The following is a 27,567-nucleotide window of genomic DNA, read 5'->3' on the forward strand; positions in this document are numbered from 1 at the left end:
GGCCTTTCAGGGAAGAAAGAAATGGGACAACACAAAGAATGAGCCTAGTACGGTATTTATGAAAGTCTATATTCAGGTGATCCATAACATATAGGAAATGATGCGGTTTTACAATCAAATAAATTTGGGACAGATTGGATTAGACAGCCTTTTTTTTTTTTTTTTTTTTTTTTTTTTGAGATGGAGTTTCACTCCTGTTGCCCAGGCTAGAGTGCAATGGCATGATCTCAGCTCACCGCAACCTCTGCCTCCCAGGTTCAAGTGATTCTCTGGCCTCGGCCTCCCTAGTAGCTGGGATTATAGACATGTGCCACCATGCCTGGGCAATTTTTTGTATTTTTAGTAGAGACAGGGTTTCTTCATGTTGGTCAGGCTGGTCTCGAACTCCCGACCTCAGGTGATCCGCCTGCCTCGGCCTCCCAAAGTGCTGGGATTACAGGCGTGAGCCACTGCGCCCAGCCTAAACAGCCTTTTTAACAGCAGGAGTTAGGACACTGAATGACAGAGCCTTTGATGTACCAGTACACTCCTGTCCCCCAAACACAAATAGGGATAACGATGTAGCTTTCCAGAATTGCTTGGCAGTGAAGCTTTTTTTTCCTGAGTGAACTTTGTGGGCCTAGAGTTCTAGGGAATGCACTGGCCTGGGGCTTAATATCGCTAGGTAATGAGAAACCGGAAGCTCTAGCAGCACCATGCGTGGGCACAAGCTTTAGCAGTTTCATCAGGATGCTCAGAGTGACTCCTGCAGCCTATAGCAAGTCGTGGTTTTCCCATCTGTAGAATGGGATTGTGTCCAAAGCTTGCTGGCAAGAGTAATTCATCAGTATTGGTAAAGCCCTATTGCAACAGGGTTATTAAGATTCCATCATCTCAGAGTCATAAGGCTAATGGGATCTTTTGTTAGATAATTGCAGCAATAAACTAAAATGATTTTGTTTCCTAAGGTGGTTGAAAAAGCAAAAGACGGTTCAACTTGTGTAGAGTAACTGTTGGAAGGGAGAAAAGCAGTCCACAAACATATGCACAAACAAAACTGTGGCCACAAGTGCCTCTGCCAAGTCACAAAATGAAAACTGTAATTCCTGAAAGCTCCGACCTCTGCAACCAGCTCAATTACCTTTCACAGTCACTGAGATGGTTGTGTTCTCTCCAACCAGATAGCCACAAGGAAGCAGCTCCGGTGTTTCGGAAGTGTTGCTGCGCTTGATTTCTCCAATGCTGTAGCCAAGAACACTGTCTGAATTCAGCCCTAGCTGACTCACTGGGTCGACATGAATGATGTATTCCTGGAAAAAATAAAAAATAAAGACTCCATCAAAGATGTGGCTAAAATCTGCCCATGACTCATGTTTTCATTGGGTGATTTATGATCATCTTCTCTTCTTTCTCAGATGTCTGAGTTGAAATTGAGCTGTGGGATGAGGGGGAGAAGAACTGACTTTCTAAGGGGATAATGCCCAAGTACCACAGGCCTCTTAAAATACAGATTTATTTGGTTAGGAGTGGAAAAACAAAACAAAACAAAACAAAACCCTAACAAGGTTGTGAACGTTTAGTCTGGATGAACCAAGCACGGAAAAGCCAGGCTGCTTTCCTAAGTTCGGCTGAAATCTTGAAGACATCAGGGCCTGTGAATGGTGCTGGAAAATTCACGAAAAAGTAATTTTGACAGGAAATTTCTCTTCCATTCCCTTCTTTTGGCTCAAAGATCATACAAAGAGATTAAAATGCAGGCTGCTTGCAAAAGTCAGCTCTAGATCTTTGAGAAGGAAAATGTGTGTTTAATTTGGAAAGTGTTCCCTCTTAGTTGAGTGAACAAAAGGTTTTAGGTTAGTAAATGTAGAACTAAGGTCCATGTACTAGGAGGTGACTGCACAAGGACTTCGGTGGAATCCCAGTAATAGGCCTTACATGGTCTCATTTCCTCACTTACTATGATGCCAATGTGCCTCTTTTCAGCCCAAACTGGTATTCTAATCCAAGGATGTCCCAACTGCCCATCACCAGAGATATGTTTTTGGCCTAGGTAGGAGAATCGGTCCATCCTAAGCCATTCATACGTCTTCTCTGGTCTCATTTCTACAGGCTGGCTTACCAGGATGGGGAACAATCTCCAGTCAAAAAACAGAATTTTCTCCGTATGAGGCTACTTGGATCTAGCTATTAGAAAGAAACTATAGTGTACTATTAGGTTGTTGCAAAAGTAACTATGTTGGTGCAATCACTTTTGCACCAACGTAATAGTTAAGTTAGGAGCTGAAGTCAGACCAACTAACCTAGACCAACGTGGTCTAATTCTAGATCCACGACCTTGAACAGCCCAACCTGACCCTCACTTTCTTCACCTTTAAATGGGGTAATATAAGGGGCTTGGCATAGTCTCTGGCACAAAAAACATGGGCTACTATTACTACTCAGGGAATATGATTAATGAGCACTTATAATTGTTGACTTACTTCAGGACAATAGAAAAAATGTACCAAAAGCTTCCTTCAAATCACCATGTGTTTCAAGGTTCACCTTGGTACTCATTAGTTATTTATCCTGTGGCAAACACCCAATCTAATGATGTGATTAAAAAGAATAGAGAAATAAGTATGGCAACATCCTTGAGCCTGGCCATCGATCAGACATTAATGTCACTCATCAAACAAACCAAAGACTCTGAAGCGGTGGCACAGCATACCAGGCAAATCAGATCAAATCCCCCGAAATGAAGGCTAGAAATCTGATGTCTAAGCCCTGGCCACAGATTACATACTCCAAAACATATGTCCTAAGACACAATTCTAAGGTGAAGAGTTTGACATTAGCAATTCACTGTGAGAGGATCAAAGAGTTGCTCAAATCACACTCACTAGCTGGCCCACCACTGCAAAGGGCAGATGGAAAGAATTTTGCCGATCACCAGTCTGTACTTACCATCGTCCTTCCATTCCCTTGAGGGCCAGGGAACAAGTTCCAGCAACATAAAGATGTAGGGAAGGGCACAGGTCTGAGAAATGGCCAAGCTCAAGACATCAACCTCTCTTTGCCTCCCCAGGCCCGGATGCCCGTGTTAGGTATTTTGCTGTAGCCGCCATCTTGAAACACTTACTTTGAACAGCCGTCTAACCACCCCATCGAGCACATCCCACTTCGTCTTGCCACTAACTCCAATGCAGCCAATAAGAAAGAGGTGTGGTCTGGAATCCTAAGGGTAAGGAAATGTACACAGGTGAAAACCAGGTGGATCTTTTCTGACTCAGTTCAGCAGAGGACTCAGGTTGCCTTAGAACTCCGCCAATGGTTTGAAAGGGGAATAAAAGGCCTATTTGTATTAATACCAGGTATAACTTAGGTGGAAGTAATAGTCTTAATACCTTTCCCTGCTTTACTGCTAAAACAGCAGACCAAGAGTCAGGAAGAGAGGATTTCCTCTCTGGAATATGGAACCTTCTGCTAAGTAAATGTGTCAGACCGGGCATAAATCACATATTCCTTTTCCAGAACCCTCCACACCTGTCTAGCATCTTTGTCTTTTCAAACCTTGCTTACAAACTCACCTCTTCCAGGAAGACTTCAGTGATTAACCCCATCAGGCTCAGAGCTTAAACTGCTTCGGCAATTCTGTACATAACTTATATAATGATATATCCGGTACTAATTTATATTTAGTTTTAGGTATTTCTGTCTTATTTTTGCATATCAAGTTTATCTCCTTACTAGATCTTAAACATTGCCAGGACAAAATGTGTTTCTATTTTTTCTTCTTTCTTGTTTTTAAATAACATTTACTGTTTTTCTTCTTGTTAAAACTCAAAATGTGCAACTCAGAAAACTAATAAAACTCTGGGAAGAATACTCTCAAAACAATCTTTTTCTAACTCTTTTGCACCTCTGTTCACAGGGCTTTGCATAGTGGCAGCTAATGAGATCACACTGATAAAAGAAAAGCTGATAGAACATGCCATTCTATTGGGTTTTAAATACCTTACATGCTCATAAGGACGCAGAGTCAGGAGTGTGGTTGGGCAGGGGTGGGGGAGGTGACATATGGCAGCTAAGCAAAATCAGCAGAGAAAAGAGCACCAGTCTTGCAGTGAGATGATCTGACCCAACCACTTGTCCCTGGCCTCAAAAAAGTAACGCCTGGGGTCTTGAGTTTCTTAATTATACAATGAGGATAATAATCCCTGGTCAACCAACCTCACCTGGACACTGTAGTGATGCAGAATAATATAACTTTTGAAGGTGACTTGTAAACTTTTGTAAAATGTATGCTCTATCTGTTCATATTGACAATCACTAGAATAAACAGTCCACAAGGTATACCTGCATTTACTGTAAGAATGAGTGTCCCAGCAGGGCATGGTGGTTCACACCTGTAATCCCAGCACTTTGGGACGCCAAGGCGGGTGGATCACAAGGTCAGGAGTTCGAGACCAGCCTGGCCAATATGGTGAAACCCCGTCTCTACTAAAAATACAAAAAAACTAGCCGGGTGTGGTGGTGGGCACCTGTAGTCCCAGCTACTCGGGAGGCTGAGGCAGAAGAATCACTTGAACCCAGGAGGCGGAGGCTGCAGTGAGTCAAGATCACACCACTGCATTCTAGGTGACAGAGCAAGACTCTGCCTCCGAAAAAAAAAAAAAAAAAAAAAAAAAGAATGAGTTTCTCCTGATAGTCCATCACTCTACTAGCTACGTTTTGAAAATGGAACTATCTATTGTATCTTTCAAGGCTAGATGACGCTAATGGAAGTGCCAAAATCCTGAGCTTACCCCCTATTGTGAGGCTAGCAAGCCAGCCACAAAGTGGAATCCCCTAAGAAAGTTCTGGCTGTACAAGCTTTGTTCTGTGGGTTCGCTAGCTGTCTGAAACTACAATAGCATGTTGGCTAGAAATACTAAGAAATAACAAACAAAAAACTCAAGGGAAATTGAAATGGTGACTCATGAGGCCTTTCCACATTTATTCGAGAAATAGTCATTCAAAGCATCACTGGGCTTTAATCACTGGCTAAAATTCAACTTTCAATGTCAACTCTAGCCCCCACCCCAAAATAGTCTCTGGCAGTGGTATAGACTTTGGAAGTGAACAGAAACCATACTAGGAAAACTCAGATTCTCCAGCCTTGGTGAGTCAGGATGCCCCACCAGCTCTATCTTCGGCCACCTGCAAGCTCCCAGGGCTTGGCATCTCCATCTCTTGATGTCTACCAAGATGTCTACTCTTGATGACTGATGACCGATAAAACTGGTGCTCTTGGTCTGCTGCATGTGGTCAGCTTATTTCTGTACCTTACATGCTAAATGTGCATAGCTGCCTCTGAAGTGCTTTGGGAATACATTACATTCAGAAAGGCCCTTTCCAATGGATGTTAGCGTTTAGTTAATTACATGGAAGTGAAACGTGGGACCATTTTTAGTATTCTTTATTAGACTTTCAAGCATACAAGAAAGGGAAATGCCATTCACACACTTTACTTGTGTCAAAATGCTGCAAGGGATTAATTATGGTTAGTTAAGAGAAGCGTTAGTAGTATTTCCAAATCACCTTAGGCTCTGAGGTGATACAGGTTTTACAATTAGATCACTAAGCTAGGTAGTTCTACCTGGGGGAGGGACAGGCAGAGCAGGGAAAGGGATCCAACTAACCTCCTTCCACTTCATTTCCTCCTGAAAGCTGACAACTATCTTAACATGCCTGCCTCCTTCCTTCCGAGCCGAGCATTCACCAGTGTCATCCAGCAACATGTCTGCGAATGGAAAACATCAACAGCCTTAGGCACATGGGGACAGCAAAGCCAGCTTCCTGACACCCCCGTTGCTGGTTGGCACAGCAGTGGGACAAACAGGTGTCAGGGTGCAGGGGGTGGGCGGGTAGGGGAAGAGGAGAGGGCAAAATGGAGAATGCAGTCACAGAAACCAATGGTGGACCAACCAAGGAACCAGCAGGCTGACAATGCACCTTGCCGGATGGAAGTGCGAGGGAGAGACTCAACCAAAACAACAGCAACAGCAGCATCATGGATACAAAATAAAAGCATCAGCCTTAATATGCTTACAAAGAAAACCTAGATTGTGTTCACTGATGGTTGTGCCAGCCTGGAATCCATCCTGAAGACAGGAAGATCATAGACCAAGCCACTGCCCCGACTGGGACCTGCTACTATGGGGTTTGTGTACAGCATTCAGCTTGCAGGTCAGCCTCTTAAAATGGATCAAACAGAACTCAGCATGGTGGGCGAGGGGATCCAAGCTCAGGGCTTGGAGAATTTGGGGTGCTGGAGCAAAGCATGAGAGCAGTCTAACGGCTGGGTTCATGTTGGTAGCAGACTCACACCCAGACACATACACACCCCAAGTGCACACACGCCTGTTGCCTCTCCGTTTGATCTGTTGGTCTGCTTATTTTGGGGTTCTCACTTAGAGATCAGGGTGCCAGCTCTAGGTCCAGTCCCGCCCCCAAACCCTGTAGGCCACTCACCCAGGCTGGTTGACTCAGTGAGGTTCAAGCTGTGCTGGGAGAGGCCCATGGACTGCCTTGGGGAGGCAGAGATGGACACTTGGGAAGGAGCCCGGCTGCAGCCACTGCCTTGAGACTCTGACTTCAGCCGATCATTCTCGGCTTTCAGCTTCTCTATTTCACTCTGCAAAGAGTAATGGGGAAGCTCACTTAGTAGGCAGAAGTAATGTGAACAAGGTTTTTCTGAAGGAAGGATCTGAAAGTTCCCCGCAGAAACCAGGCTGGTCTCCCACCCAAGGCGAACAACACCCTCAGAGAGATTCAGCAGTGTTTGCTGCCCCTGCTGTAGACACGAGACATGCTGGCGGGGGAGGTCCATCCACTCAGAGAACAGGCCTTTGAAAAGACCTCTGAAATGCTTCCCAGAGTCTGCTGCTTGAGGATTAAGTAAAAAAGAGTCTTATGATCTAAGAGGTTTGTGCAACTCTGACTTTTACAGGCTTCTTTCCTGCAGGACTTCTCAGAACGTTTAATGAGTTCCTCTACGCCATGAATCGAACAGAGGCATATGGTGTGCAGAATTTTCCAAATATATTTGATCAAGAAGTTCTCCTTTCATGGAGCTTCTCACGGAATGAGTGTTTCAGGGAACCTCCTTTGGGAAAACTGACTCCATTAAGGTCCTGGCAGACTCCAGAGGTATCTTTCATTCTATGAATATTCATGAAGAACCTACAATGTGCAAGGCATTGGTGCTATGTCCAGAGAAAGGTATGCAAAAAGCCCAGAAGACCCAAATGTCTTCACTCCATGGCAGAAAGTGGGAGGGCTGTAAGAACAAATCTACAAGAAGATTCAGATGAGGGCACTAACTCTCCAGCTGCAAGACTTGGACAGGCATCAGGCCGAGCATTAAGGGAAGGGTCTAACTTGGACGTGCAGAGGAATATTCCCAGTGGAGGGAACGATATGAAAGAGGGATGCAAAGATGGCAGTCAGCGACTCCATCTGGTTGGTGAGTAGATTCTGGGAAGAGGAGCTGGGGAGGGTGGTGTGGATTAACAGTGGAAAGGACCCAGTAGAAGGCCTTGAAGGCCAGGTGAAGGAGACTGCACCACATGCCACAGGCACCAGGGGAGTCACTAAAAGCATTATGTAAAGGAAGGGCATGGGTACTCTTATTCTTCCAAAAGATTGGTCTTTGAGCAATGTGTGGGAGGGAATGAAAAGAGATAGAGGCTGGGAAAGCGAGGGCTGCCACCAGATTCTGATGTAGCCCTTAGGGCTTAGTGGAGAGCAGCCTCTGGGAGCTCCTTCATAGACAGCCTTGAGCTCAGCCCATGCTACTGGGCTCTCACCTGCATCCTGTTCATGGCCTCCCGGAGCTGGTCTAGCTGGTGGGCAGAACTGAGAGCTTCTAAGCGGATGTCCGTCAGCTTCATCTCCTTGTCTCTCAACTCATTTCGGAGCTGCATGACGGTCTCAGCTTCACTATCCGTGCATTCTGAAATCCTAGGGAAAGAGGAATGTTACTGATGAAAGCAGCTCCTTTTAGTCTCCTATTGACCACTGGTCCACATCAATCATCAGGTTTGTTTAGCAGTAACTATGAATAACCAGCTGCCTGGTGCTTCCTGGAGGTGATAATACCAAAAACACCTGAAAACAGACTTTATTCCTTCTCTACATTCTTTTTTTTTTTTCTTCTTTAAATTGGTTTATTTAGACCACCGATGTTTAAAATCATTGTTAATATAGTTGGATTAACATTTACCATACTATTTTCAATTTGTTGTCCTTTTTCTTTGTTCATATTTTTTTCTTTCACTCTTTTCCTGCCTTTTGCGGTTTCACTTTTTAAATTTTATTTTTATTTTTTTTTAGAGACAAGATTTCATTCTCTACATTCTTTCTTTGCTGAGCTCGGGCAATCAGAATGGCTTTGGTGTGCCTTTCAGCAAAATTCCAGTAATACAGGGAGAAGCAGGAGCTGGCAAAAGGGAGTAGTAACCTTCCAGTTTGATACCCCCTCCCCCACCATGTGTACACAGCTGAGCTTCCATGACACCACGTGCCCTTGAGTTCCAAACTGACTCAGAGAAGCAGGGTCAGCTATCTCTTTTAAAGATTAGAAATTCCTTTGTTAAACAACTGAGGGGTGATTTTTATTTGCCAAAATGGGGATGAAACCTAAAGATATGCATGGAAGGTGTTAATCTGTTCCTGATCACATTCTGAAAACTCACTCCCCTAAAAATATCTAGACAGATCAACCTTTTTTAGTTCCCTCAGCCCCCACACTGCTTAACACACTCAGGGCAAGAAGGGAAACCTCTTCAGGGAGTTAGAGAACAGACGGGATGGTGTGATATGCAAGCCAAAGTTGTATCTGAAAACTCTGCAACAGCCTGGCTAATTGTCTTCTTTTCTCCGCTGCACACCAGGTCAAGGTCACCATGGGACCCTGTTGAGTTCCTCTTTCTGAAGTGGTGGTTCTTCTAGGCTAGGCTCCTTAATTACTTAGGTTTGCTCTCCAAACACCTGGCAAATTGGCACAAAGTAGAAGATCATAAAAGTCATGATGAATTGCAGCGTTAAGAAAGATAGTTCTCTTAAAAAAATAGTTCTGTGAGTTTCATAGATCTTAGCATCTGGGTTACTGGGTGATCCAGAATAGAAAGCTTTGACATTTCTTAGACTGAAGACAGAAAAACAACCCCAAACACCCCCATTCTCAAGTTCATAAAGTTACAAAGCTGAAGCCGATTATGTCTAAAGGAGATGATGAGCATGTGGTCTCTCCAGAAATAAATGATCACACGAGTCTGCTCTCCAAGACCCAAGTGATGGGTTTGGGGCCAAACAAAACCTGACCTGTAAAACTGGGTGAGGGTGTGGAACTTTTATTTCCCAAAGGAAAATGATTTATAAAATTGTTAAAAGAGATGAAATTATATTTCAGGGGAAGAAAGAACTGGAAGAAAAATTTAACACTTGAATAGTCAAATGTTTTTGTTGCTCTTTTCTTTCTTTTTTTTTTTTTTTTTTTGAGACGGAGTCTTGCTGTGTCCCCCAGGCTGGAGTGCAGTGGCGCGATCTCGGCTCACTGCAAGCTCCGCCTCCCAGATTCACGCCATTCTCCTGCCTCAGCCTCCTGAGTAGCTGGGACTACAGGCGCCCACTACCGCGCCGGGCTAATTTTTTGTATTTTTAGTGGAGACGGTGTTTCACCGTGGTCTCGATCTCCTGACCTTGTGATCCGCCCGCCTCGGCCTCCCAAAGTGCTAGGATTACAGGCGTGAGCCACCGCGCCCGGCCTGTTGCTCTTTTCTTGACCTGAACCTGAACTCTTTTGATTTGAGAGACACAGTAAAACCACCTTACGTTTTTAAAAGTTACCAGTCACCAAGGAAGATTTTTAGCTTCAAAATCTAATCCGAAAGAACTCCTCCAAATGATCTAATTATTTCCATCTCACACTTTTGAGAGACTGAAGCCAATAGATTTAGGATGAAAAGGGTGAGAGAGAAATGTCTTTAGAATTTGCAACATCCTTTCTTTCTCAGCTCTCTGTACTTTGAATAGACTGTGGTTTGTGAGGTTTACTGATAGAACCATGGTTTTTTTCTTTCTTTTTTTTTTTTTTTCTTTGCCTTGGGAGGTTTGCAGGAGGAGCTTGCAAAAACTGGTTCTATCTTGAGAAGACTATATTTCTTGGTTTAAATGGAGTGTAAAGTCTGAACAAAATTCCACTGTTATCTCCTGTCTTAGCCAAATCATGTCCTACACAAATCTTGAAGGCTCAGATTCACTGCAGAGAACAGTCTGTTCTGGCTCACACCATGTGAGGCTGGTCTGTCCAGCAGTCCACGACAAGGCACCTTGCTCAAGTCATCTTCACCCGATCGGCACCCTTTTCCCAGAAAGCGCTCAGCAAGAGAGAAAATACCTTCTTGGCACTCACTTTGTGGAACATATCACATGGGTTACTTTGCAGAGCTTGGCTCAAACCCTTGACTATACAAATGGTAGCAAACTGAAATGAAGAGAGTCTGTGTTGGGAGGACTTTGTCCCCTGTGCTCCTCCAGAATCAACCAGCTCTCAGAAACACACAATGAGGCCTCATGAGATGTCCTATAATGTAGACATGATGTTGAAAACACATTCTTGGCCGGGCGTGGTGACTCATGCCTATAATCCCAGCACTTTGGGAGGCTGAGGCAGGTGGATCACCTGAGGTTAGGAGTTCGAGACAAGCCTGGCGAACATGGTGAAACCCTGTCTCTACTAAAAATACACAAATTAGCTGGGTGGTGTAGCTGTGGTGGCAGGGACTTGTAATCCCAGCTACTCGGGAGGCTGAGGCAGGAGAATTGCTTGAACTTGAGAGGTGGAGGTTGCAGTGAGCCAAGATCGCACCACTGCACTCCAGCCTGGGATGCAAGAGCGAAACTCTGTCTCAAAAAAAAAAAAAAAAGAAAGAAAGAAAACACATTGTTTTGCAGCAGCCTTAACTAAGCTTTAGTCCCTAATCCTAATGCCCAAGACAGAGCCTTTTCCCCTAGGTCCTTCCCTGACTAGACTTAGGCTATATCACTGATAATTTCATTTCACTTAACATGTTACCTCTGCTTGGCTGCCAGCTCCTTGGGGACCAGAGTTATTCTCTGCATCATTTCTGGCATCTGATCACATTGACATAATGGGTACCTAACAAATGCTTATGGAATACCTAAACAAATGGGCTAGGCATTTGAAGTATATTATTCCATTTCCTTTGTACATTACTCACTCCATGAAGAGGTACTGTAATTATCTCCAGTTTTAAAATGGGGAGGCAGAGACATGGAGACAAACAGGTCCAAGACTGCACTATTTAAAAATGATAGAGGCAGGTTCAAACCTGGCAGGACTGCTTAGCTCTAGAGCCTGTGTTCCTGAACTATACCCACTAGGCGCTCAATACATGCTTGTCCACTTCATATACTGCTTACCGAAGCAATCTCATGTGTGTTTTTTTCCTACTCAGTCCCTTAACTGTAATTCAAGCCTTTTTCCACTGTCTTGTCCACAGTCAGGGCTGGTGGCATACCTAATTTTAAAATGCCTCGAGTGTGGGAAAACGTTGCCTTACCACAACTACCATTCCTTTCGCCCACAGATTGGGGAATTTCCTAAGCCCAACTCCTCTGCCTTTGCTTTTGTCTTTGAACTCCCTCTCACATCTAGATTTGCACATTCTTACAAACCCTTCAAGGTTGGAAATAAGCATTTGCTCTCAGCCTACCCTTTGGAAAACGAGACCAAAAACAAACATCTCCAGTGTGCACGGATGCTGTGGAATGTAAGAAAAGGGCTGGGGAGCCAGGAGTCAACCCCGCCCGATTCCTCTGGGGAAAATGGCTTGGAGGATAGTTCTGTCGTGGTCCTGCACAGCTGAGTGCATCGCCGCCTCTCTCTGCTCATCTTACTTGGCCGCCCAGCAGCATCTGGCCCTGTTCCTACTCCCTCCAGCAACCATTTCTCCTCTCTGCTCCCGGGTTTCCTCCCACCTTGCTGGCCGGCGTCTTTAACTCCCTCTTTCTGAACTTAAAATATCAGAGTGCACTAGAGCTCAGTCCTCTTGACCTCTTGTCCTCGTGCCCTCTGATCATCTTTGTCTTCATTCAACCCCTTGGAGAACTCTTCCAGTTATCCAGCTTTCAACACCACCAACGAGTCTGTGTCACCCAAATCTATACCTCTAGGAAGTCCAGACTGGTTGACCTGGATATGGATGTCTGCTGGGCATCTCGAATTTAATGTAACCAAAGTAGTGCTCCGACTCCTCACTCTGCCCTCATCTGTGTCTCCCACTCATCCCAGGTACTCAAGCTGTAAATCTAGGAATATCCCAGGATGGCTCTCCTCTTTCCCTTGCACTCACATCTGATCTATCACCATACGCTGTTAACTTTTCTTCAATAATATATCCTAAATCCATCCAGGACTCACCACTGTCATCAGTCGCTCCTTCATTCCACCAAATATTTGAGTGCCTGCAAAACCAACAGAGTACCTACCTCCACGGAGCTTCTACTGTAGATCTGGGGTTGGGGTTGGGGACAGAGAACAAATAATCAAGGAAAACCTCTATGTCAGGTGTCCGGGGGCAACATGTGCAATGGGGAAAAATGAAGCAAGGGCAAAGGGACCATGGGGAGCACTGGGTCGTGGCGGAATGTTGGTTTATGCAAGTGAATGGGCAAGGCCTTATTCATTAAGTCACACTGAGCAGAGACCTAAGGAAATAAATATCTGAGGGAAGAGTGTACCAGGCAGAGGACACAGGAAGGGCACAGGACTTGAGGTGGAGAGTGTGATTGGAATGTTCAAAGAACAGTGGGCCAGTGTGGCTAGGAGGCCCTAGTGATCTCCCTTCCCCATATTCCTTACATACGGAACAGAGACTGATCTTTGTAAATTCAGATTATCTCATATTCCTGTTTCAAACTCCACCACACCCACCTATTATACATGAAATCAGATGCGAATTCACTTCAAAGCCTTGCATGTTCTAGGCCCTCACTATGTCTGTGGCCTCTTCGCATATGTGGGAAGTCACACTGTCCATCCCTCTCTCTCTTCAGACACATCAAACCTGTTTCTACATTAGGCTCCTTGTGTTATTTATTTCCTGGGTCAGGAAGACTGCTCTGCTCACTGGGAGGCTGCGGGGGCAGAGGCTGCTGTGTGTTCACGAAAGCCCATTTCCTCCTTCACTTCCTCCCCTGCAGGTGGCATGGCTTTGAGTCCTGGTCAGTGGACTGTGGGAAGAGGTGACGTAAGCCTCTTCCAGGCCTGGTCCTTAAAAACCCTCCTGCAGGCTCCTCTGTACTCCCCACACCCCCACGCCCACTGGCTGGACACAGAACACTGAGCAGAGGACTGGGCCCTGTGGATGGCGGGGGCCTTATTGTCTACATCACTAGAGGACAGGCCACCTGCCGACTAGGACTATCTGCATTGGGTTTGGAGTGAGCAAGAAATACACAGTCATATGTAAAGCTGCTGAGCGTCGGGCTGAGTTTGTTACAGCAGCTAATGTTACCCGCTAAAACTAACCCAGTGGCTCCCCCGGCATGCAGATTCAGCTGAAATGTCACCTACTCAGAGGGCTCTTTCCTGACCACCCCATCTAAAGTTGCTGCCAAGGCACTCTGTATCTCAGCACTGTTTTAATTCACAGCATTAGCCCTTAGAACTCTCTAATTTTTCTAGTTTATTCAGGATTTATTTGTTTAACATTCATCTCCTCTCTTGGTATACAGGGTCCATGAGTAGGAACTTTGTCTTGTACTCTGTCGTAACCACAACTGAGAATGGGGCCTTCAGAGTGAAAGTTCAGGAGTGGAATGAACTATACTATGTCATGTCTCCACTAGTATTTACTCTTCTCAGGGGTGGAGAATCTGTTCAACTTTTTTTTTTTTCTTTTAAATAGAGACATGGTCTCACTCTGTCACCCAGGCTGGAGTGCAGGGTGATCAGAGTTCACTGCAGCCTCAAATTCCTGGGCTCAAGTGACCCTCCTACCTCAGCCTCCCAAGTAGCTGGGACTACAAGCATGCAACACCATGCCTGACTGATTAAAAAAACTTTTTCTGTAGAGACAGAGTCTCACTATGTTGACCAGGCTGGTTGCCAACTCTTGGCCTCAAGCAATCCTCCCTTCCTGGCCTCCCAAAGCGCTGGGATTACAGGTGAGAGTAACTGCACTTGGCTTGGTTAATATCTTTTTGGTCTCTTCAGAACATCTGGAATAGTGCTCTGCTCAGGTTGCTATATAAAAAGTTTAAACCAATAAATAAAGAAGACATGATGAATTCCTTTTTCTCCTGGTCAGGAGACAACTGAGTTGGGATGCTTTGGGATGATGGCATGTGTGACAGTCACAGGCAACTTGTTCTTTACTCCTTCCTTAGGCACTCTGCAGATGGAGGAGGACACACCCTCTCAGTCATTTGTCTAATTCTTCACTCAAAATAACACAGACCACTGGGCTGGGCACTACAGGGATAAACCGAAGTCCAGTCCCTCAGTGTCCTTTTTCCTTCCTCCATTCAGTTTTACCCTCACCCATAACAGTAGGAAGTACACATCCCTGTGGCTACCTCTTACTAGGGTGCTCCCCAAAAAAACAGGAATTGATCATCTAACTCAGTAAAGTGGAGACCCTGACAGGGCCATGTTTCAATAATGGGTGAGGTTGCTTAAAAGTCATAACCCCGGTTGGGTGTGGTGGCTCATGCCTGTAATCCCAGCACTTTGGGAGGCCGAGGCAGGTGGATCACCTGAGGTCAGGAGTTCGAGACCAGATTGACCAATATGGTGAAATCTCGTCTCCACTAAAACTACAAAAATTAGCCAGGCGTGGTGGCATGCACCTGTAGTCCCAGCTACTCGGAAGGCTGAGACAGGAGAATTGCTTGAACCCAGGCAGCAGAAGTTGCAGTGAGCCGAGATCACGCCACTGCACTCCAGCCTGGGCAACAGAGCAAGACTCCATCTCAAAAACAAAAACAAAACAAAAAAAAGGTCATAACCCTACTATCCTCTGTTTCCTCTCTTCCACTTCCATGCAGTTGGTGTGCTACAAAGACCTGGCCTCTGAATAGGCTGATTTTGCCTGTATTCCCTCTACCCTTCTGGTAAGCCGCTAAGGCAGGGCCTTAGGACACTTATGCTATCTTCAGTGGGCTGGCTGGTTAAGTGGACTTAGGGTCAGCTCCACAGACCTGGCCCCCTGAGAATGAAGAAAGAAGGAACAGGATGGAAAAGGTCCTTCATGCATAGTATTTAACTTGACCCTCCCAAGAATCCAGTGAAGTAGATATAATGAACCCTATTTTTACTAGTGAGGAAACTGAAATTTATACAACCAAACTTCTTTCTCTAACCCTATCTCAGTGGCTGTCCTGACCCTGGCCATGACTTCCCTCTTCTCCCAGGCACTGTCTCATCTCGCTGATAACTTTCCTTGCAGACTACCTGTGCTCTAGTTCTTTAATTCTAGACCTGGTATACCATGGTCTCAAAAGAAATTCAGCCCTACTGGGCAGGGCCAGCCTTTCTTACTGCTGCAGGAAGCAAGCTCCTTATATCAATTTATCTTGTTCAATTCTTAGGGCTGGGATACAAACACAGAAACCAGTATCCCAAATTGACCTTCCATAAAGGTATGGGAACAAAGAGAACTTAAGTAACTTCCTTAAGGCCAACCAGCTAGTTACAGACATTGACATCACCAGAACGAAAACCTAAGTTTCCTTTCTCTTTCAACTTTCCCAGTCCTAAAGCATTGAAAGAACATGCACAGTCCTATTAAAGCAAAGCATAAAGGATCCCAAGGAGCAGATGTGTCATAACAGGACTCCTAGCCATTCCTATTGGAGAGGGTTCTCAGGGGCCAAAGATGTTATCTGACTAGACGGACAGACTTACAGAGAGTTGGAGTGAGAATTCCTCAGCAGTGGGGTGGAACCTGTGGACCCGTTGTGTGGTAACTTTGGTGAGGAAGGCAAAGAAGAATCCGTCATCTCCTCAATGTCTGAATGAGAGGACGCAGATTTGGGGGACTTCTTCTTCCCGAAAGCTTGCTTGAAGGAGCTGCGTAACTGAATATATAAGACTGTCAGTCTCGCAACGGGGGCAACCAATGCTTAGGCCTTGGCAAAACAGAGACATGCACACAAAAAAGCGATTAATTCTCCCATGTTTTTTCCCCACCAATGGAAGAAGTTCCCAAGAGCTCTTTTGAATCAGTGCATTAAGGGAAGAAGAGTTATCTGGTGTTGCCAGCTTGAGGGACTGCACCTGTGGGTAACATTCCATGCCTACTCTTGGTTCAAGACTAGATGCCAACAGCAAGACAGAGCCTGGCTCAGCAGATGGATGTTGGGAAGATGAGGTTACACAGCAACAAAGCAGGATGCTCAGACACGGTGAGGGATGTGGATGAGGTTAGTCGTATCAATGGATGGGTTAGCTTGGTATCTGATATTAAAGTCGGTCTTGCTTACCTCATTGACCTGCCAGAGAAAACGCAAGCAAAAATGGGGAAGGGGGAGGAAAAAAGACAATTTTTTAACAGAGAAAGCCAGTGACAGGGAAAGCTTCGGACTTTCAGACACAACAAGGCTAATAATAAACACCACACACAGGGGAGGTTTCCAGTAGGAGCACAAATGTTTAAAAGCATTGGGGTCATGTTCCTTCCTTCTGAAAGGGAATAGCAGGTTGGGGAGTCCTCTACAATTCCAGTTCTTCCAGCTTTGCCCTGTCTGGCTGAAATGGCTGCCTCCCACCTTCCTGTGCTTCTCATTCTCTTCTTTTCTCTTGTCAGTCACCTATCTGTGCCTTAACTTTTTGGAGAGGATGTCTTCTTTTTTGAGCAATTCTAGCTTCACTGTTACACTGGCCCTGGATGGCTGCATAGCTCCTTAACCTATCCACTTAAGAGTTTCTGCTATTTGTGTATATAAGAAGATAATCGAATAAGCAGCAAATTAGCCGTCTCACTTGTTACTCAGAAAATGGTTATTTTAAAGAAATATATTAACCATATAGGGGGAAAAGGAACTAGTATATTACAGTTTCCCCAAATCACGAGATGGATCTGAAAATTCTTTTCCCCCTCCTCTGTTGCAGGAAATGGAGACCTAAACATTTTAATGAGAACATAAAGAATTAAAATGCAATGTCCTTTCTGAACGCCATAATCAGATTTTTCTAGGCCAAAAACTAATGTTTCATCTTGAAAAAAGCCCTTTTAAAAGTAATTTCCTTTTCCTAAAGTCTTTTTTCCTGGTGAAGATACATTCCAGGGGTTTTCTTAGCCATTGAAAAATTCAGGAAACAGGCCATTCTAAAAATTGATGAGATTTTTCTCCCTTCAACAGGTTTCACCTATAATAAACCGCATGTCCAGCTTGTAGGCAAATCTAGATCCATTTCTCTCCCATTTCCTACTTCTGATCATATTTCCAGAGAGCAGTCACAGAAACAGAAGGATTAGGGACACAAGCCACCAACTGAAATCCTTGCCTCTACCTCTGGTGAAAAGCCAGGTGGAAGAGGAGATTCCGAAGATCAGACAGAGTTAAGCTTTGGGATTAGCTGAGGATGCCAATTATCCATCTTCCCTGATTTGACTGATAACCAGAAGTTGTCTTAAAGCAACATAAGCAAGCTTTATTTCTTGAAGAAAATGGAATAACCACTATTTGTCACAGAAAATATCTCTCTTGTCACTTTGAAAATCAAAGCAGACCATGTTTATCAATTGCATATTAGAGACAGCAATATGAATAAATCCTATCTGTGTTTAGTCATAACAAATAAGTTGACTAAAAGCCATTAGTAACTTAAACAAGAAAATTTAATCAGAATAATGAGAGGGTCACACTAAACTGGCTTTTTAGCTTGCTTCCAATGCAAGTCATTGACAACCAAAATTACTAAATCCCTGACATCTGTATCACTAGACCTCGCCACCCATCCAAGATAACACAAAATGAATGAGAAGTGTACGGAATGAATGAGGACACTGAAGTTACTAGTGAAACAGGATGCTGTCAGCACAAATGGGGACCAGGGGCCACTGGTCAACTCCAGATCAACTTGGAATATTCTTGCACTGAAGACGAGGGATAGCAAATCTCAGTCAGAGTTCTGTAGCCTTAAAGAAGAACTAAAAAACTGGATGGAGAGTGGGGGTGGAATTTTTCCAGGAGAGTGGAAAGAACCACTCAAGGCACCACTGTAGAGAAATTCAAATAACTCATTGGGATTATGAATACATGGAGAAACACTATAATAGAGACTGATTCTGTAACTTGCTATTTGAGGTACAACCCCTGATTTAGAACTACTTGCTAACTTCTAACACTGACATTAGTAAACTTTTCTTTATAGGACATGGTCAAAAAGCTTTCAAAGAGAGGGTTGGTTTGATACTATCCCTTGGCATTTTTGTAAATAAATAGATAAAGACTTACGGCTAAAGATGGGATAACTAGCAATATGCTCAAAAAAATACTTTGGACCTATGAAGAAACCATTTAACTTTGCTGTAGTACCTGAAACTTTGTGGCCAACATATAATGAGGAGGAAATGACACATACATGAAATGAAAGATGAGTACTTTATGAAAAGTCTCATGAAAGAGAAAAAAAAATACAAGGTGGTAGGGATGTTGTAGACGCTAGTGTTTTGCTGAGTATAATACTGATTTTAGTAAAAACCCATCCACAAAACATTTCCTGGGATCTACTCCCAAAGGGCTATGTTCCACAGATAGTAGCTGGGCTGGACTTTATCTGGGGGGGATGCAGCAGCCAGTTCTGCAACTGACTCTGTCCGTCAGTCCCCAGGAGAGTGGGTGTGCACTCACCCAGTTCTTCCTCTTCTTCTTCTTTGAGTCACTCTCTATGTTGCTGCCCACGCTGGAGTGGCTGGTGGCGCTGTTGATGCTAGAGACGCTGTCTGAGGAGTGCTGCCTGCGGATGCGGAGGTCTGCAGACTGGGCAGTGCCATTTCCTGGAGACCAAGGCAGGGTGTATCAGCAGCTGCCAATCTGAGCCCTATTCTTTATCTCAGGATTTTGCCCTTTAAGCAAAACCCACCCACCTGAGGACTACTAGGTGTTTTCCACATAGACATCAACTCTGTTCCCTACAGTTGTTTCTAAGATCCTTGAATAGGTGACTGCATTGCCCTCTTTGGTTAAATGAGGTCTATCTCTCCCCACTTTACAAAACAGAAGTCAAGGGAGGTGTAGGGAGAATTTCCCCAACACCAGCTCTTAAGCTTTAGATAGGTGTGGAAATGTGCTTGCAAATTGAGCAGTCGGCACCTTCATTGCTAGCCCCCTCCCTCTCCTGCTCTCTGGGATCCTGTCACAGCGGCCTTCTTGCAGCCCTTTGGAAGTGCTATGCCTGCCTCATCTAGGGCCCTTCCACGTGGGTATTCTTTTTCCTTGACTCTGTCTGGATATTCCTCCATCTGGATATTCTTTTTCCTTGACTCTGTCCAGCCAACTGATTTGTAAATCCTTCCCATTTCAAAGCTATTATCACTTTTTCAGGAGGCCCAATACACGAAATAACACAGACATTGAAAATGTATGATATCTGACATAAAGTCTGCAGATAGTTTCTCTCATGGGGACAGAACTACACCTAAAGGCTGGTCTTTGAGAACACTGGTTGTAGGGGCAAACCGACTCATCAGGTTCTAGCTCCACTTCAGTTTCTCCCTAATCCCTGACCTCAAAAAATGACTCTAGGCCAGGTATAGTGGCTCAATGCCTGTAATCCCAGCACTTTAGGAAGCCAAGGCAGGCAGATCACTTGACGTCAGAAGTTCGAGACCAGCCTGGCCAACATGGTGAAACCCTATCTCTACTAAAAATACAAAAACTAGCCAGGCGTGGTGGCACATGCCTGTAGTCCCAGCTACTCAGGAGGCTGAGGCAGGAGAATCACTTGAACGCGGGAGGCAGAGGTTACAGTGAGCAGAGATTATGCCATTGCACTCCAGCCTGGGCAACAGAGTGAGACTCCGTTTCAAGAAAAGAAAAAGAAAGTGACTCTCATCTATGAACACTAGTGTCCTCATCAGAACAATGAGGGAAGAACAGAATCACACTCACAAGATTGTTGTAGAAAGAAAACCAGATAATGAAATCACTGAAACACTTAGCACTGCACTTAGAACATCGTAAGTGTTCCATAAATCCTAGCTCTCCATATTACTTCTATGATTACTATTACTGTTATTATTATTATGAGAGCTAACTCACCTGCACTCCTATATTACCCCAAGATACACAAGGACAAAATAATTCACTTAGAAATGTTTTCCTGGGATGGGCATGGTGGCTCATGCTTGTAATCCCAGCACTTTGGGAGGCCGAGGTGGGCTGATCCCTTGAGGCCAGGAGTTCAAGACCAGCCCAGCCAACATGGCAAGACCTGTCTCTACTAAGAATACATAAATTAGCCAGGCATGGTGGCACATGTCTGTAATCCCAGTAACTTGGTAGGCTGAGGCAAAAGAATTGCTTGAACCTGGGAAGCAGAGGTTGCAGTGAGCCAAGATTGCACCACTGCGCTTCAGCCTGGGTGACAGAGCAAGACTCTGTCTCAGAAAAAAAAAAAGAAATCTTTTCTTGGGCAAATAAGGTAGGAACTCAGTTCAGCTTACCCCATATATCAGCATGTAAATATTAAAGTGCTAGTGAAATTAAGGGTTGTAAAACACTTTAACGCTCTGCCAATAGAAACATGTTTTCTTCCATTTTTCAGATATATCAGATAAGAGGATGAACTACCATAGCCATCTTCATAGAGGCCAGAAGTGACTTGATTAAAGGTGTTTGCCTTCCAGGTCCTGCCCGCCTGACATGGAGCTAAATTATGCAGACACTGTCTTCTAGTAAGGAGGTTGCATCATAAGATGTCAGGGGAGGGCGCCTAAGGGCAGGCAGGTCTTCTGGCTAAAGGCTGTTTCCCTTATTTTACCTTTGCAGTTGAGCTCAGGTGTGTTAATTACTCCATTAATGGCAGCCTGGGCAGCTGCGTTCTGTTTCTTTAGCAGCTCAATGGTTTTTCTTAACTCATTCAGTTCTGAATCCTAGGGAACAGAAAAAATTATCGGTCAGTCTAAAATAATTCTGTACAGAGTTCAACTGAAGTACAACTTAGCTTCAACACAGGAGGGGAGGGAATGGAGTAGCTCAACAAAACCTTTCAGATGGATCAACACGCATGAACAAACACATAAGAAGAGGATTATAACTACAAGATCTATCACTGATGCCATTATCACTCAATCTGTCATATTTTCACTCAACAGCTTGGACTCCTTACAATTAAACTTTAACAGTTCAAGAGGTACATTAACATCCATACAAGAATCTGAAATGAAAGAACAGTATTTTCAAGTAGGTTGTTAACTCCAAGTAGGGAGGGTAAAAGTATCCTTTCTGCCTTACCTTCTGCTCGGCTGTCATGGTCAGACTCTGGAGCCTGATTGTCATGTTACCAAGACTCTGTTCAAAGGCTGCCACAAGGTGAGCCTGGAGGGGAAGACACAGTCTCAGTTATACTACCTTGCAAGTCAAGAGTGCTTAGAAGGTGCCTGGCTCTTAAAGATGAAAATCCTGTGGGTCCACTTGATCTAGGCTACTTCTTCAGCCTCCTCTTGAATCCCACTCCTCACCACTCTTTGGGATCCAGTCACTTCAGTATTCTACTTGCTCAAACACCCTGTGCTCCTTCCCACCTTAGGGCCCTTGTACATCTTTTCCCGTCTACCTGAAATGCTCTTCCTCTCAATCCTTTCTCCCATTCCTTGCCTAATAATTTTTACCTGTCTGTCTAAAAAGTTCTCGGCTTGTAGCTTCAAGACACCCTCATATGCACTCTCACAGGCAAATTGTACTTCTGATATATACCTTGAGATATCACAATTAAAAATACATGCAGTCTTGTAATTGGTAATGTATGTCTGCCTTCTGTACTACATCCTTCTGAACAGGATGATCTTCTGTTCACCAAGTGCTAAGCTCACAGTAGAGGCTCATATTAAGCATGTTAGTAGAATGAACAAACAAAATGGTTGGCATAGTTTGCTTGTTATAATCCTGGTTAATAAAAAGCCACTGAAAGGCCCATCTGCTACCTCCTTGGAGAAATGTTTCCCAGTTCCTCCAGGGGGTTACCACTTTCCCATAGGCTTTCATGTAGTTTTATACACTTCTGTTAGAATATGACATAAGATGTACCATTACATCTTAGAAATAATTTCTAAGAATTTTTAAAAATGCTTCCAGTTATAAGTAAAATAGCATCTAATTTTCAGAGATGTTAAAATACGAAAAAAGAGTAAGTTTATGAATCGGAAAATGTGGCATTTTCCTGACTGCCACTTCCTCTGCAACTCTCTTCAAGGGTAAGAGGTAACTTTGTGCCCCAACACTAAGCTTTTGCCTGTGACACAGAGTAGTAGGTGATATATTAGTTGATTGAATAAGAATCCTGGTAAATGTTATTAAAACCAAAAATACAGAATGGAGTTTTTTCAAACAGTCATGCTAAGAAATTTACAGCAATAGACTGAAGAATCCACTAGGCAGCTAGGATCTTCTAATCTCCAATCTCTACTTGTATAATGGAATAGTGGCATGTCCAAGAGTGAGAGGCATTTGGGCAGCAGATGAGAAGGATCACCAGATAGTGCACTTGATGAGGGCTGACACCATGTCTATCTTGCTCCTTACTGTATCCACACTGCTGGTACAAAAACAGCCACTCAATCATGTATGTTGGATGAGTGATTAAAGGACTGAAAAGAAAAGCACTTAGATGAAGGAGGAAGTGTATAGGACAGGGGAAGGGAACAGGATTTAGAGTTAGAGGTCTTCAGCTCTCCCTGTAGTTCCTTCTGAATACCCATAACACTGAGCAAATCGCCTAATCATACTAGCCTCAGCTTCATCTATGAAATGGTACCAATATCTATTTTCCCCCCAGGGTTATTTTCACCTAGATGAAACAAGACCGGTGAAAATGGTCTATGAACTGTTCAGGTAGTGCAAAACACAGGAACGCATGGACACTTGTGGGGAAATAAGGAGGTTTGGGAATGAGAAAGTGACAAACTATGAGAGGAGTGAAAGTACCTGAGAACACAGGGGTAGAGACGGGGAGTAGAAACACAGTGGGCTACAAGAGGGATGAGAAGGGCAGAGGATGCATGACAGAGGTGAAATTTGATCATGCTGTGAAATTTGAGAGGAGGAGATGACTGACGCACACAGTGAGGTATCAACGCTGGATAAGCATCAGAAGCTATTGCTGTGCACTGTGAGGAGGCACAGTGACATTTCAATCTAAGGAAAGATGTGAGGGGTAAAGAGAGGCCTGTTATTAGACTTCATCAAAGAGGGATGGCGGAGGCTAAGACATCTCTAGAATCAACCGCTGGCAGGGAGCATTTCTATTTGTAGCAGAAATGTTAAGTGGAATAGTTAGCTTCTCTCTGATTGCACTCCCTCTCTCTATTAAAAATGGAGACAGGCCAGGCATGGTGGCTCACGCCTGTAATCCCAGCACTTTGTGAGGCCAAAGCGGGCGGATCCTGAGGTCAGGAAATCGAGACTATCCTGGCTAACATGGTGAAACCCTGTCTCTACTAAAAACACACACACACAAAAAAAAAAAAAAAAAAGAAAAGAAAAGAAACTAGCTGGGCATGGTGGTGGGCGCCTGTAGTCCCAGCTACTCGGGAGGCTGAGACAGGAGAATGGCGTGAACCCCAGAGGCGGAGCTTGCAGTGAACTGAGATCGCACCACTGCACTCCAGCCTGGGTGACAAAACGGGACGAGACTCTGTCTCAAAAAACAAAACAAAACAAAACAAAAAACAAAAACATGGAGACAGTGCCTCTGCATTGTAAAATAAAGAGATATGCTTTACTTTGCCCTGGAAAGTGTGGCAAAACCAAAGCCAATCAATTTAAGACAGTCACATAGTTGACAAAGGAAACAGGCCAGGGCCTGGATGTCTAAAAGAACATTTGCTAACCTCATTGCAAATGAATGGCAAAGCTAAGTGTAAATGACTGGATTTCCATTGATTTCAGTTCTGCATCTGATTGTCATCCATGACTCCAGTTATGGGCATTCCTATTGTAAACAGGCTAAATGCCCCAATAATAATAAAAAAAAAGCAGAGTTGCAATCCTAGTCTCTGATAAAACAGACTTTAAACCAACAAAGATCAAAAGAGACAAAGAAGGCCATTACATAATGGTAAAGAGATCAATGCAACAAGAAGAGCTAACTATCCTAAATATATATGCACCCAACACAGGAGCACCAGATTCATAAAGCAAGTCCTTAGAGACCTACAAAGAGACTTAGACTCCTACACAATAATAGTGGGAGACTTTAATACCCCACTGTCAATATAAGACAGATCAACGAAACAGAAAATTAACAAGGATATCCAGGACTTGAGCTCAATTCTGGACCAAGCAGACCTAATAGACATCTACAGAATTCTCCACCCCACATCAACAGAAAATACATTCTTCTCAGCACCACATTGCACTTATTCTAAAATTGACCACATAATTGGAAGTAAAACACTCCTCAGCAAATGCAAAAGAACAGAAATCATAACAGTCTCTCAGACCACAGTGCAATCAAATTAGAACTCAGGAATAAGAAACTCACTCAAAACCACACAACTACATGGAAACTGAACAACCTGCTCCTGAATGACTACTGGGTACATAAAGAAATTAAGGCAGAAATACAGATGTTCTTTGAAACCAATGAGAACAAAGACACAACATACTAGAATATCTGGGACACATTTAAAGCAGTATGTAGAGGGAAATTTATAGCACTAAATGCCCACAAGAGAAAGCAGGAAAGATCTAAAATTGACACCCTAACATCACAATTGAAAGAACTAGAGAAGCAAGGGCAAACAAATTCAAAAGCTAGCAGAAGACAAGAAATAACTAAGATCAGAGCAGAGCTGAAGGAGACAGAGATGCAAAAAACTCTTCAAAAAAATCAATGAATCCAGGAGCTGGTTTTTTGAAAAGATCAACAAAATAGATAGATCACTAGCCAGACTAATAAAGAAGAAAAGAGAGAAGAATCAAATAAGATGCAATAAGAAATGATAAGGGGATATCACCACCGAACCCACAGAAATACAAACTACCATCAGAGAATACTATAAACACCTCTACATAAACTAGAAAATCTAGAAGAAATGGATAAATTCCTAGACACATACACCCTCCCAAGACTAAACCAGGAAGAAGTTGAATCCCTGAATAGACCAATAAGAAGTTCTGACATTGAGGCAGGAATTAATAGCCTACCAACCACAAAAAAGTCCAGAACTAGATGGCTTCACAGTCAAATTTTACCAGAGGTACAAAGAGGATCTGGTACTATTCCTTCCGAAACTATTCCAAATAATAGAAAAAGAGGGAATCCTCTCTAACTCATTTTATGAGGCCAGCATCATCCTGATACCAAAATCTGGAGAGACAAAACAAAAAAAGAAAATTTCAGGTCAATATCCTTGATGAACATCAATGTGAAAATCCTCAGTAACATACTGGCAAACCGAATCCAGCAGCACATCAAAAAGCTTATCCACCAAGATCAAGTTGGCTTCATCCCTAGGACGCAAGGCTGGTTCAACATACGCAAATCGATAAATGTAATCCATCACATAAACAGAACCAATGACAAAAACCACACGATTATCTCAATAGATGCAGAATAAGCCCTTGACAAAATTCAACAGCCCTTCATGCTAAAAACTCTTAATAAACAAGGTATTGATGGAATTTACCTGAAAATAATAAGAGCTATTTATGACAAACCCACAGCCAATATCACACTGAATGGGCAAAAATGGAAGCACTCCCTTTGAAAACTGGCACAAGACAAGGATGCCCTCTCTCACCACTCCTATTCAACACAGTATTGGAAGTTCTGGCCAAGGCAATCAGGCAAGAGAAGGAAATAAAGGGTATTCAATTGGGAAAAGAGGAAGTCAAATTGTCTCTGTTTGCAGATGACATGATTGTATATTTACAAAACCAGATCATCTCAGCCCAAAATCTCCTTAACCTGATAAACAACTTTAGCAAAGTCTCACGATACAAAATCAGTGTGCAAAAATCACAAGTATTCCTATACACAGACAAACAGAGAGCCAAATCATGAGTGAACTCCCATTCACAATTGCTACAAAGAGAATAAAATACCTAGGAATACAACTTACAAGAGATGAGAAGGATCTCTTCAAGAAGAACTACAAATCACTGCTCAAGGAAATAAAAAAGGACACAAACAAATGGAAAAACATTCCATGCTCATGGATAGGAAGAATCACTATCATGAAAATGGCCATACTGCCCAAAGTAATTTATAGATTCAATGTTATCCCCATCAAGCTACCAACAACTTTCTTCACAGAATTGTAAAAAAACTATTTTAAATTTCATATGAAACCAAAAAAGAGCCTGCATAGCCAAGACAATCTTAAGCAAAAAGAACAAAGCTAGAGGCATTACACTGACTTCAAACTATACTACAAGGCTACAGCAACAAAAACAGCATGCTACTGGTACCAAAACAGATATATAGACCAATGGGACAGAACAGAGGCCTCAGAAATAATGCACACATCTACAACCATCTGATCTTTGACAAAACCTGACAAAAACAAGCAATTGGGAAAGGATTCCCTATTTAACAAATGGTGTTGGGAAAACTGGCTAGCCATACGCAGAAAGCTGAAACTGGATCCCTTCCTTACACCTCATACAAAAATTAACTCAAGATAGATTAAAGAATTAAACCTAAAATCTAAAACCATAAAAACCTTAGAAGAAAACCTACCCAATATCATTCAGGACATAGGCATGGGCAAAGACTTCATGACTAAAACATCAAAAGCAATGGCAACAAAAGCCAAAATAGACAAAAGGGATCTAATTAAAGAGCTTCTGCACAGCAAAAGAAACTATAATCAGAGTGAACAGGCAACCTACAAAATGGAAGAAAATTTTTGCAATCTATCCATCTGACAAAGAGCTAATATCCAGAACTTAAACAATTTACAAAGAACTTAAACAAATTTACAAGAAAAAACAAACAACCCCATCAAAAAGTGGGCGAAGGATATGAACAGACACTTCTCAAAAGAAGACACGTAGCCAACAAACATATGGAGAAACGCAAATCAAAACCACATGAGATACCATCTCATGTCAGTTAGAATGGCAGTCATTAAAAAGTCAGGAAACAACAGATGCTGGAGAGGATGTGGAGAAATAGGAATGCTTTTATACTGTTGGTGAGAGTGTAAATTAGTTCAACCATTATGTAAGACAGTGTGGCAATTCCTCAAGTATCTAGAACTAGAAATACCATTTGACCCAGTGATCCCATTACTGGGTATATACCCAAAGGATTTTAAATCATTTTACTAAAGACACATGCACATGTATGTTTACTGTGGCACT

The 27,567-nt window shown here is 43.4% G+C and overlaps 1 protein-coding gene across 14 annotated transcripts in view; it reads right to left on the bottom strand.

Moving 5' to 3' along the window:
* Positions 1–27,567, bottom strand: part of LOC105486999 (neuron navigator 2) — a 767,789-nt gene that overhangs the window by 22,986 nt on the left and 717,236 nt on the right. For 12 of the 14 annotated variants that reach the window (XM_011750255.2, XM_071074969.1, XM_071074968.1 and 9 more), the window contains 9 exons: positions 21,493–21,576; positions 21,020–21,131; positions 18,889–19,034; positions 15,938–16,110; positions 7,812–7,965; positions 6,475–6,637; positions 5,643–5,743; positions 3,101–3,196; positions 1,121–1,289 (listed from right to left, as the gene is read on the bottom strand). In XM_011750255.2, the coding sequence (XP_011748557.1) occupies positions 1,121–1,289; positions 3,101–3,196; positions 5,643–5,743; positions 6,475–6,637; positions 7,812–7,965; positions 15,938–16,110; positions 18,889–19,034; positions 21,020–21,131; positions 21,493–21,576 (1,198 nt within the window). Of the gene's footprint in view, positions 1–1,120; positions 1,290–3,099; positions 3,197–5,642; positions 5,744–6,474; positions 6,638–7,811; positions 7,966–15,937; positions 16,111–18,888; positions 19,035–21,019; positions 21,132–21,492; positions 21,577–27,567 lie in introns of those variants that run through there. The other 2 variants (XR_011610773.1, XM_071074974.1) reach the window with 2 other exon arrangements.

The sequence above is a fragment of the Macaca nemestrina genome, chromosome 12 (assembly GCF_043159975.1).
Source record: "Macaca nemestrina isolate mMacNem1 chromosome 12, mMacNem.hap1, whole genome shotgun sequence".
Lineage (NCBI taxonomy): Eukaryota > Metazoa > Chordata > Mammalia > Primates > Cercopithecidae > Macaca > Macaca nemestrina.